We start from the raw sequence: 13,013 nt of genomic DNA, 5'->3' as shown, positions 1-13,013 counted from the left end.
ATGAATGCTGCAGTTAAAGAGTGCTTATATCCTTAAACCATGCTGTGCATCAAATGTAAACTTTAACTCCAACAAACCTTATATAAGAATATCACGACAAATTATAACTACTGTTAATGGCACTGTAGAACTACAGTGAACTGGTTAATAAACCATTAAGCAAATGTCACTGTGTTAATACAAATTGGGATCTAACAATAATTCTCTTCCAAATTTATCACAGACTTGAAAGAAAAATATTCTAAGCAAACAAGAAAATAATAATAATAAATACACAAGTAAATGAAAATTAAACTCTAAAAAAAATATATATATATATATATATATAATATTAATAATAATGCCAAAACTACATGCATGAGAATATAAAATGTGCCTACTTGGAGTTACTTATGACAAAGCAGTGACTTACAACCATAATATCTAAATAAATTATAGAAACACCAATGTCTTAGACTGAAACAACACTAAACTAAACTAATGACAGTATACAATACTACCAACTTACTGGTACTGGTGTGATTTCATTTTTACGGTTAACTTCAGCTAGAGAATTAGATACAAAATCATCCCACTGACTACTGAAGTCCCCAGGAAGTCCCTACAAAGAAAAGAGAAAACAACTGGTCAATACATATATAATTATTTATACCATAATCACTCTTACATCTTAGCATCCATTAGCTGGGAGTGTTGATTCAGTTAACCCCATTATAAATAGGACAAGGCCTTTTGGTATGTATGTATGTATGTATGTATGAATGAATGAATGTTCAAGGTGGATTTGTTTATTGCTTGTTTTTTTTTTTGGCTGAGGACTTAGATATGTGCTATCAGCAGGTTAATTCTGTTTGTATATTTTGTAATCTATCTACCTATAAACCAAAAGGCTTCTTCTGACATAGTCAGCCAACGCATACCAATCCACCCATCCCACACCCATTAGTTTCCCCTTTTTTATCAAATCTCTTAGCTCCCTGACCCCTCTCCACTGCCTAGGGCAGAAGGAAAGCAGCAACCTATTCAATCTTCTACATACTCCACTCCCCTCCACCCTCTTCCCTCCTTCTTATCTTGGCACCTCCTGGATGACGGGTCATCCCTGCATCTTGTCCACTGCCCTGGGTCAGAAGCAGTGTCGCAAGACAGCACATCCACAGCAAGGCTGCTTCATTAAATCGGCGACCCCCCACTCTCCATCCCCTCATGCAAAAAAGTGGAAGATGGGGAGAAATCCCTTCGGATGGTGTCAATTTATTTCTCATACATACTCCCTCACCCCCCATCCCTCATCCACTTCCCCTCATGCATCATAGCATCATCCATACACAACCATTCTCCATTCACCTCTATCTTCTGTCCTCTCCTGTCCAATCTCAACAGACATTCACCTCTTTTCCAATGCCCCTTTTACCCCATCCACCCATCTCATCCTAGGTCAGCCCCTCATGTTCACTCCCCACACCTCTCCTATTCTTGCTTCACTCATTCTTTCCATGTGTCAAAACCATCCCAATACTCTTTCATCAATCCCACCTCCCAACTCCCCTTCCACCCGTTCCTCTCTTCACCCCCTCATTTCTCACTATATCCAGCCTAGTAACCCCCATCATACTTCTCAGGCACCACATCTCAAACACATTCAAATTCCTCCTCTCTTCCTCTCTTATGTTCCATGTTTCTGCTCCATACAGTACTGTCAGCACAATCCCTCCTTCATACAATCTCCTCTTAACATCCACTCCCAAATGTCTACTTCTCATTACACTTTCCAGTCCCCCAAAGCATTTACTCGCTTCTCTCAATCTACATTCTACCTCCACCCCCACTCCTCCCTTTCCCGCCACATTCGCACCCAAGTATCTAAAACTATCCACTTCCTCCAGTCTCTCTCCCTTAATACTCACTTCCAGTCTGCTGTCACCCTCTCCCCTTGTACATCTTATCAGCTTACTTTTACTCACATTTATCTTCCACTTCCTTCTTTCGCACACCTTTTCAAACTCTGTCACTAATTTCCCCAATCCCTCCTCTGATCCTGCCACAAGCACAGTGACGTCAGCAAACAACAACTGACCTATCTCACACTTTTCTCCATTCTCCCCAACTATCTCTAATCCCTGACCCACCACCCCTATATTTACCTCTCGCACCACCCCATCCTTGTACAAATTGAACAGCCAAGGCGACATAACACATCCTTGATGAAGTCTCACCTTTACCTCAAACCACTCACTCTCTCCATTTCTAATCCCAACACAAGCTCCACTACTCTCATAAAAACTCTTGACTGCTCTCAACAGCTTTCCTCCTATCCCGTATATCTGCAATACCTGCCACTGTCTTCCTGTCTACCCTGTCATAAGCCTTTTCCAAATCCATAAAGGCCCAAAAAACATCCTTACCTTTTGCAATAGCTTTCTCACATATTTGTCTTACCACAAAAATCTTAACTACACAATCCCTACCTGTCCTAAACCCACATTGTTCCTCACCAATTACTTCCTCTATTCCTCTCCTAATCTGCTCAATCAAGATCCTCCCGTAAGTCTTCCCAACTACACTTAACAAGCTGATCCCTCTGAAACTACTACACTCACACTTGTCTCCTTTCCCCCTTGTAAAGTGGAACTATACAGCCATGCCTCCAGTCCTCTGGCATTCTACCCTCTCTCCAGCAAACATTAAATAACCTCACCAGCCAGTCCACCATCACTGTACCTCCTTTCTTCAGACATTCTGCATGAAATCCATCCAACCCAGGTGCCTTGCCTGCTCTCATCATCTTAACAACTGCCTTCACTTCATCTTTCCTTATTTCTCCTCCATTCTCCTCACTCATCACTGTCATTTTCTTAGCACTTCCCACTGCAACTACCTTTCCCTCCCTACCCTCCTTTACATTTAGCAACTCCCAAAAATACTCTGTCCATCTTCCTCTTACTGCCTTCTCTTCCATTATCATCTCTCCATATGCACCTTTTACCTTTTCTTCTCTACTTGGTTCGCCTCCTCTTCCTCTCTTAACTTCCTTCCAAAACATTTGTTATTACTTTTATAATTTTCTGTCACACTCTTGCCCCATTTCATATCTGCTCTCCTCTTTGCCTCCTTTATCTTACCCTTTACTTCTCTTCTCTTTACTTTGTACCTCTCATATGATTCCCTCATCCTAAATTGTAACCAATCTATGAAAGCCTGCTTCTTCTCTTCTACACCCTTTTTTGCTTTCTCATCCCACCACTCACTATTCTTCCTTCTATTTCCTCCCATCTATATTTAAATACATATAAAATTAAATAAAAAAGTACAATCAGACCTTGCCCAATACGACTTCACTGTGCACAAAATTTCATGCTTACATGAATAGGTAAAATATCATAGCATTTGCTAAACCCAACTATGATTCATGATAGCACAATTTGAATAGCCTGCCAGGTTGTTTTGTGCACCAGTGTCTGGAAGGGGCGTGGGAACTTAAACCTATTTTTTACCAAGGACCTGTTATTCGCCCAACACGTATTTCATCCCGGACGACAGGCTAAGGAGTGTAACACTCAAGATGGGCAAGGTCTGACTGTACAAATAAAGAAAAGAGGGTGGCTATGTTAAAAATGAACACCCACCCTCACAATAAGTACATTAAAAAGAAAACAATTATAACAATAACAATCCATTAAAAATAAACAAAATCTTAAACTGCATTTAACAATTAATTGAACAATCAATTAATAGCAAATATAACTTTTATTAAGTTACTTTTTACTCACCTGAATTAATTCTTTGATTTTTTCTTCATTTCTCCCAAATTCTGCTTCATGTACAATAGTGTTGGCAATATTCCTCAAGTGTCCCATGTAGCCCCTTAGGTTATGACCTTTACTACTGTTCAGGTCAGAGAATAACTCCGTTAATACACATCAGCACCTTCCTTCAATAGGTGCTATAATAATGTGTTATTAACAAAAATATTATTCAAATACTTTTAACATTCTATTAAGTAATTCGACACACATTTCATAACACCAAAAGCATTCATGCAGAACAAACTGTATAACAACTTCAGATATAATGGCTGACCCCAAAAATTCTTGTCATCTGGATTCCTACCTTGCATGAACCTCTTCAATATGAGTCAAATATTCACATGCACATTACCTGCCTGATGTATGGTGATGCATCACAATACTCACATTATAAAATATAAAGTTTTATATATATATATATATATATATATATATATATATATATATATGTATATGTATACACAAACACACACACACCAAGAGCTTTTTCTCCCTTACAAGGCAGGTAGCCAAAGTCAAAGGCATAAAACCACTCACACCCATTTCACCCCCACATTTTCCACTTCCATTCACACACCACATATATAAATATATATATATATATATATATATATATATATATATATATATACATACACACACACACACATAGTGATGGTGAGGTTATTTAAAGTTTGTTTAAAAGAGGGTTGAGTGCCAGAGGACGGGAGGAGTGCCTATATAGTTCTGCTTTACAAGGGAAAAGGGGACAAGTGTGAGTGTAGTAGTTTCAGAGGGATCAGTTTGTTGAGTGTAGTTGGGAAGGGTTTTGATTGAGAGGATTAGGAGAGGAACAGAGGGAGTAATTGGTGAGGAACAGTGTGGGTTCAGGACAGGTAAAGGTTGTGTGGATCAGATTTTTAAGGTAAGATACATATGTGAGAAAGCTTTGGAAAAAAGTTTGAATGTTTTTTGGGCCTTTATGGATTTGGAAAAGGCTTATGACAGGGGAGACAGGAAGACACTGTGGGAGGTTTTGCAGATATATGGGATAGGAGGAAAGCTGTTATGAGCAGCCAAGAGTTTTTATGAGAGTAGTAGAGCCAGTGTTAGAATTAGAAATGGAGAGTAGTAAGAGGTGAAGTGGAACTTCATCAGTAATGTGTCATGTTGGCTTGGCTGTTCAATTTATACTTGGATAGGGTAGTGTGAGAGGTAAACACAAGGGTAATAGGCTGGGGATTGGAAATGGTTAAAGAAAATGGAGAAAAATGGGAGATAAGCCAGTTGTTATCTGCTGACAACATTGTGCTTGTAGCAGGATCAGAGCATTAAGGAAGTTAGTGACAGAGTTTGGGAAGGTGTGCAAAAGAAGGAAGGTGGAGATAAATGTGGGTAAAAGGTGATGAGATATACAAGGGGAGAGGATGACAGCAAATTGGAAGGGAATGTGGTGGGAAGGGGAGTAGAGATGATGCTGTGATGCATGGAAAGGAAAGGGTGTAGGACGGGGGAGGGAGTATGTGTGAATGATATTTTGATGCAGCTCAATGGGATTTCTTCCCATTTTCTGAATGAAGAGATGGAGATGGGGGGGGTTGCTAATAAAGCAGCCTTGCTGTGGATGTGCTGTGTCTTGCTACTTTGCTTGTGACCCAGGGCAATGGGTGAGATGCAGGGATGACCCGTCATTCTAGAGCCAAGAAAAGAGGGAGGGAGGGAGGGAGGGGGGGTGGTGAATGGAGTGGAGTATATAGGGGTGAAGTGGGTGGGAGTGGATTTATGCCTTTGACTTTGGCTACCTCCCTTGTAAGGGGAAAAAGCTGTTGGTATATGTATGTACAACTCCATCTCTTCTTTTCTCATACTGGAGATAAGAATGCCGCCAATGTGTTCCATGTGTGTCATGAGGTGGAGTGACTAGACTCAAATTCCCTTTTTTTGTAGTTTTCTACGTCAAAATATACTCCTAGCCTGGCCACTCCCCCTTGTACTGTCAAAAGACTAACAGAACATTATCACTTCTTGTTAATTTTTTTTCCCCTATTAATGGAGTTTCATTTTATCGCTTGAAGATGGATTAGTGAAAACATAATAGCTGAAGTACTCATACCAACATGCATGGATCTGCTTCATAACAAACCAGAGAACCCTGAATTTTAGGGGTCAGCCTTTTGTTTCAATTTCCCTTACTCTTTCTCTTTTTCAGACTCTTCATAAGCACTGAGTAAGCGTTGAATGATTCCACTTTGAGTTAAGAGTAGGACCAGTAGTTTGTGTTGAGGCTCTACCCCTGGTAGGACTGACGGAGGAGCTTGTGTGAGGAGAGCAATCAAGGCCTGCTCCACTTGGGTATGCAAAAAGTTATTTAGAGTGAATTTGAAGAAGAGATCCTGAAAAAAACACAAAAATAATTTTTTTCATAAAAGTGTGCCTTTCTGTGCTAATGACATTTTGGAATTGCTTAAGCTTAATTTCATGAACAATGTACAAATGCTTACCAGTAAGTGGTCAACTGTGTTGAGTTCTGCCAACTTATCATGTACAGTGGCATCGTTGGAGGCCACAAGGGCTGCAATTAAAGTCACAACCTGTAGCCGCATACTCCCTAACGGCTCCACCTCTGTCCCATATGCCGTCAGCAAAAGCCCTTTCTACAAAGGAACCATATTGAGCAATTAGTATTATTTTTTCCTTCACTGGTCAGTCATCAGTAATTTTCTTAGAACCTCGTACCGAGTCTCAACAATATGTCACCTTTACTACCACATGCAAGCAAACAGTTCTAGAATCTAGTCACTGTAGCCTCAACACACACACATAAATATATAACAATGGTTATTTCCCCCCTACAAGGGAGGTAGCCAAAAAACAAAGGCATAAAATCCACTCCCATCCACTCCATCTCCATATACTCCACTCCCATCCACCCCCCTCCCTCCCTCTTATCTTGGCTCCCCCTAGATGATAAGTTCATCCCTGCATCCTGCCCACTGCTCTGGGTCAACAATAGTGTGGCAAGACACAGCACATCCACAGCAAGGCAATTTCATTTAATCAGCGACCCCCCACCCTCCATCCCCTCATACAGAAAAAAGAGATAGGGAGAAATCTCTTTGGGCTGCATCAATATATCATTCACACATACTCCCCCCCCCCCCAATCTCCTATCTATTCTCTTCCATGTATCACAGGATCATCCATACATCTGCTCCTTGCCCATTGCCCTGGGTCAGAAGCAATGCAAGGCACACCACATCCATAGCAAGGCCATTTCCTTTAATCCATCCCTTCATGCAGAAAAAATACAAGACAGGGAGGTATCCCTTTGGGCTGCATCAAAATATTATTCACACACACTCCCTAATCTCCTCCATACCTTACACACTCTCTTCCATGCATCCCTTCAACATAGGAATTCTATAATCAAAACAGACATCTGGATAACCAGGTTTTGTCTGTTGCATCTAAAATCTGTTTATTATAAAAAGTATGTTAAATGGTTGGATGATATTGTGATGCATGGAAGGGAGTGGGTGGGGAATAGGGGGGGTTAGGGAATGGTTGTGTGTTAATGATATTTTGATGCAGCCCAAAGGTACTTCTTCCCATCTTCAATATTTCTGTATGAGGGGATGGAGGAGGGAGTTCCGCCCGTTAAATGAAGTGGCCTTCCTGTGGATGTGCTGTCTTGCTGCATTGTTTCTGACCCAGGGTGATGGGCAAGATGCAGGGATGACCTGTCATCCAGGAGGAGCCAAGATGAAAGGGAGGGAGACAGGGAGGGGTGGTGAATGGGAGTTAAATATGTGGGAGTGGATTTATGCCTTTTATCTTTAGCTACCTCCCTTGTAAGGGGGAAAAAGCCCTTGGTATACATATATTCAATAGAAACACATATAATTAAATATTTCTAAACATACCTTTGGTGGATTCAGAAGAATATCATGAAGTTCTGGAAGCCTATCTGCTATGGTACGTGCCACAATACTCGACTGCCTATCACTGCCATCACTATCACTGGATTCTAATGATCCACAATGGTCAGTCCTGTAAAAGATTTTGAAAACTGACAAGACGTGGATTGAAGACAGTTTGGTTACTGAGGGTTTTTGAGGGGATATTCTGTGTTGTGTCAGTTATTTTCCCAGTTGTCTCAGGCATGTTAACCTTGGCAGCTACCTTGTGGTTATAATGTTGTGAAATATGCTATGACATCTGTATAAGTGCTTTGATGTATTGAGTTTGAGAAAGAGAGATCACATGTAAAAAAAGTTACCCTTGTGGGCAGTTATCATAGCCAAATATGAACTCTACAAACTTGCCAATTCACAAGTACAATTTCCAGCCCTATTACAACTTTTAAACATATTGATTCAAATCATTAACATGCAAATATCTTAAAAGAACCAGACTAATGAAACAGGACATTTTATGTATCAGCTTACTGTTGTGTTTGCTGTTGGCCTGGCTTTTGTGGAGCGGATTTAGAATTCAAGAGGTTCAAGAGAATATTAATGACATGTTTAACTGTCGATTCATTTCGTTCCTCGTGTAATAGAAGATCTAGTAGATTGTTTACAGAGTCTTCACTGAAAATATACATAAAAAAGTGAAAACATAAAAATAATAATAAAATAAAAATTATACCCAACTATATAATTCACTTTATCTACATACTAAGAGCTTTTTCCCCCCCTCATACGGGAGGTAGCCAAGTCAAAGGCAGGTACCAACTCCCACCCATTCCACTCCCCTCCTCCACAACTTCCTCCCTCTTATCTTAGCTCCTCATGAATGAAGGGTCATCCCCGTATCCCATCCACTGCCCTGGATCAGAAGCAATGTAGCGAGACACAGTACATCCACATGCAAGGCCACTTCACTTAATTGGTGACCCCCTCCCTCTCCGTCCCCACATGTTGAAAAAGAAAAGACAGTCACACATAAGCACCCCCTACCCCTCCATCCCCAGCACCTCCCTTGCGTAACAGTATCATCTATACACAGCTACTTTCCACTCATCCCTATCTCCTGCCTTCTCCCTTCCCTGCTCAACAGACATTCCCCTCTTGCTCAACACCCCCTATACCCCATCCATCCATCTCATCCTCAGTCATCCCCTCATATTTACTCCCTCTACCTCTGCCTTACAAACCTCTTTTACTGATTTCTCTTCATTAGTTCTTTCCATATGTCCAATCCATCCCAATACTCTTTCATCAGCCCTATCTGTCATCTTCTTTTCCACTCCCACTCTCCTCCTCACTCTACCCATCCTAGGAAACCCTACAATACTTCTCAGATATTTCATCTCTTTTAAATTCGAAGTCTCTACATAATTCCCCTCCCACCAATTTCATCCCCATCCCTTCCACTCCCATTTATCACCACTCCCTCTCATCTTGGCTTCTCCTAGATGATGGGTCACCCACAGTTCTTTTTCCTACACAAGACATTCCGTGTGGATCTAAAGCTCCCTTCCATCCACCCAATCCATTCTGGGTCTTCCTCTTAGGCTCACTTCATCCACTTCTTCGCTCACTCATTGTTCCATTGACCTAACCTACTCTCAGCACTCTGACCTTTACCTTAACTGACAGCTCCCTTTGGCTGAGGACTTTTTTATGTCTCAATACACACATACCTCTTCCTTTAACTTCACGAAACTGTGTTTAATGGCTATGCCACTGTGCACACCAAGATTACCTTGATTGATATTTCATTCAATTTCACTCTGCTACAAAAGGCAAAAATATATATATATATGAACTCAAATACATCAACCAAAACCATTCCTTATATCATTCCAACATGGTACCTAATACATACAAATACAAAGAGCCCCTTTTCCCTCAATAAGGGGGGACTAACACAGGTGATTAAATATATTTCATACACCATATAAGATTCAACCTGGCATAACACAAGGGCATGAAAATGAAACGAAGGTTGGCATAATTCATGACAAAGGGCAAACCTCCATCTAATGGGTTATGTGGAGTTGGGTGGCTTGGTAAATAAGGAGAGGAATGTGACAAAGAAAAGGAAAATATTATGGTTCCTGATTGATAATTAAATATACCAAATATTGCATAACAGTGCAAGGAAAAAAAAAGAGAGAGAGAGAGAGAGAGAGAGAGAGAGAGAGAGAGAGAGAGATAGAAGAAGAGCATGGGGCCATTCGGAGGTTATGCCTCTGATTACCATACACAATTTAGACTACACACCACTACAATTGACACAAATGACTATACTGTACATAGAATAACATCCAGAGTGCAGACAAATTTAAAGACCGGTGCAAAAGAAACTGCCCAAGAGATAATGACTTCGTAATGAAAAGAGTCTGGCAAAAAGACAAGTAGTCTGTGTGGTATATATATATACGAGATGGAAAACAATAGGATGGATCTCTTAAGAATGATGGTGGTTGAGGGAAGGGGGGGAGGGACTGGCAAGATAATTGGAAGCTGAGAGGAGGAGCTGGATTAGGCCTAGTAAGAGAAGAAAATGAGGTTCTATATAAAGAGAAGTAAGGAAGGTCTTTATGAAGTATGAAAGAACAAGCCACATCATCCTTCACAGATGCACCTCAATGGTCCATATATGATACAAATAAAGAAGTAAATAACTAAATCTGTGCATAATCTTCAGCAGCATATCAAAGCCATGCTTGACCAATACATTAAGAGTACAACTCTGGCAACAAAGCCATACTTCACTGTAGAAACTTTAGACTTTATCAATTATGGATCACTTTTCTACACTGAAATGAGAGTATAGGGCATCAAAAAGTAATGCATTCCTGTGTAAAAATCATACTCTGTGCTGTGCATATATCCTTATACTGGTGTGAAATAATATTTTCTAGGCTCTAAGAAAACAAGAAACTTGAATGAAAAACGGAAACAGTAAGTACGATTCTGATAGTGTTGTTGAGCATCTGAGGTATATATGTTCAGTCACTCTAATTTTGTTTTGAATTTGTTTTAGTACTTGATATTTACTCCATAACAGCAGGGTAAAATTCAACTGCCACTAGTTGAATTATTCAGTTTAATGTCACAAACTCCCCCTCTCAAAGCGGGCTATGATGGTGAAAGTGCCCTCCTTATGGACTACTTTTTGATATGGGGACAATGTTCTTACTAATATTTTGCTTACTGCTAGGTCTCCCTTGATACTAAATGCGTACAGCCATTTCTTTCCTGAATATGTATGATTTCAACAACATGCAATACATTTTGTCCCTCTTGACACATCAGTGCAGAATGAGTTTCCTTACAGTAAAAGTCTGAATTTATACCTAATTTTTTTTTTTTTTTTTTTTTTTTTAAGTTAAAAATTTCAGCATTCTTACTCACAAATACCACCAACCACCCATACACAGCTGGAATGATCTTCCAAGCTTGAGACTGAGTTGAATCCAATGTAGTATCTTTATGTATGTCTGAAGTTTTGTCCACTTGGGTTTGGCCAGTAAGCAGAATCCAAACTTACCATTCTATAGATACTAACAGAGGATTACGCTGTGCTGATGAATCGGTGAAAGACTCCCGTGCATTGTTGATGATTTCGCAGAGAAGAGTGTCGGCACTTGCATGTTCTTCGCTGTCCTTATTAGGCGCTAACATCTCGACCAAGTGCTCCACCAGATTGCACTCCCCTAACCACTGCAATCAAGCCATCAACTTGGTATCAGTAAAGTTCCCTTCTTGTACCACATCAAGTGTGGACGTAATACATCATACATATCTTTACACTTTTGCCCTACATGTGATAAAAACATGAAAAGGAATATAAAACATTAACTCTTTTCTGTTAATATAAAAAAATAACCATTTCCATCAACCACACTTCTATTCAAGAATGTAAGTGAAGCAAGAGGGTGGACAAGTGGTTGTGAATGAAAAATGGTTATAAAATGATGAGGAAATGATGAGGCTTAAGGGGACTTATTCTTGTCTGCTCTGTATATTCCTCAAGTGGGTGGGTGGGGCAGGGATGCCAAGTACAGAAGCAGTGGGGGTTAACCAGCTTCAGCAGTCAGGCTCTGTTGTAAAGGAGGTGCCTGAGTCTTGGTACACTGCCTCTAACCCGAATGTAGTTTTCCTAAGCCATACTAAGAAAAATAGATGCCGTATTTTTAAAAATGACTTAGAAATGCATAACAATAGTTCAAATGGGGAACAATTTTTTTGTCATTCCACATATTAAGAACCACTGCTCGGGACTAAAAGGTTTACACGATGAGCACTTAGGCCTCGATGGCTTTCTAAGTGTTGCACAATTCCTATTAAGGGTTGCTCTGTGAATAGGAAATTCAAAAGGAACAGCAATTACAAACAGGTCTGAAATCATGAGATAGTAGTTAAAATTTAAATGCTCTGTTTTGGATGATGACAAATTCAAAATTAAAATTTCCAAAGAAATTTATAGGGTAAAGAGAAAGTGACTCACCTTATGCACATTTAGCCGGATCTCGTCCTCCTCCACACTAGAAATGAGTTTCATAAGAAGGTCCATGATGGCAGAGGTACCCAGGTGATGAACCATGAGTTTGACAAAATCACCTTTCGATTTCAAAAAATCCAATACCTGAAAGCAAGTGAACTGATAGGAATACCAGTTCTTTTGAGAAAGAAATACCATTGATAGGAATGAGTCTAGATAGGCCAGGGGGCAGCATCAACAAGCACAACATTAAAACAAACAAAAAGTTCAAAGCAATGCAACTTCAGAGCCAAATGCTACCAAAATAGGAAAAAAAAAAAAAAAAAAATTGCATCACATGGCATACTTGCATCACACAGCACCAGGTAACCATATTGCTCTACTGCATCCCATAGCACCAGTTAAAAAGAGGCAGGAAGGACTGAGCAAAATGACAATTGTGCAATGAATGGCACTATTGCATCATGTGGCACAAGCACAATTAATGTCAATTCACCCTGCAAAAACTAGTGCAATATGTGCGTACCAAAACAAATTGCCAAGCCCTATAATTTCTTATGCTGCAAACACCACTTTACAATCTCCACATCCATAAAGAGAGGTCCTCAAGCACACCACCAATGTTCTTGAAAGTGAACTAAAGAATGCTATTTTTCAGAGGTTCTTATCATGATCATGACAAAGAAAACCTAGTATATTTCATTGCTGACTATGTGTCTGAATATCTATGCCTCACCTTTCTTTGCTCTGTGACTCACCATCACATAACTC

General features: G+C 40.0%; 1 protein-coding gene across 13 annotated transcripts in view; it reads right to left on the bottom strand.

Moving 5' to 3' along the window:
- Window positions 1-13,013, bottom strand: part of fmt (phosphatase 6 regulatory subunit 1-like protein fmt) — a 61,474-nt gene that overhangs the window by 28,591 nt on the left and 19,870 nt on the right. For 12 of the 13 annotated variants that reach the window (XM_076184356.1, XM_076184357.1, XM_076184358.1 and 9 more), the window contains exons 6-13: window positions 12,249-12,419; window positions 11,289-11,461; window positions 8,234-8,377; window positions 7,709-7,835; window positions 6,287-6,439; window positions 5,979-6,178; window positions 3,771-3,885; window positions 509-601 (exon numbers count right to left, since the gene is read on the bottom strand). In XM_076184356.1, the coding sequence (XP_076040471.1) occupies window positions 509-601; window positions 3,771-3,885; window positions 5,979-6,178; window positions 6,287-6,439; window positions 7,709-7,835; window positions 8,234-8,377; window positions 11,289-11,461; window positions 12,249-12,419 (1,176 nt within the window). The remainder of the gene's footprint in view (window positions 1-508; window positions 602-3,770; window positions 3,886-5,978; window positions 6,179-6,286; window positions 6,440-7,708; window positions 7,836-8,233; window positions 8,378-11,288; window positions 11,462-12,248; window positions 12,420-13,013) is intronic. The other variant, XM_076184353.1, reaches the window with a different exon arrangement.

This window comes from Oratosquilla oratoria, chromosome 4, assembly GCF_046742065.1.
Source record: "Oratosquilla oratoria isolate Oo_2021 chromosome 4, ASM4674206v1, whole genome shotgun sequence".
NCBI classification, from domain to species: Eukaryota; Metazoa; Arthropoda; class Malacostraca; order Stomatopoda; family Squillidae; genus Oratosquilla; species Oratosquilla oratoria.
This window is presented reverse-complemented; position numbering and strand designations above follow the sequence as displayed.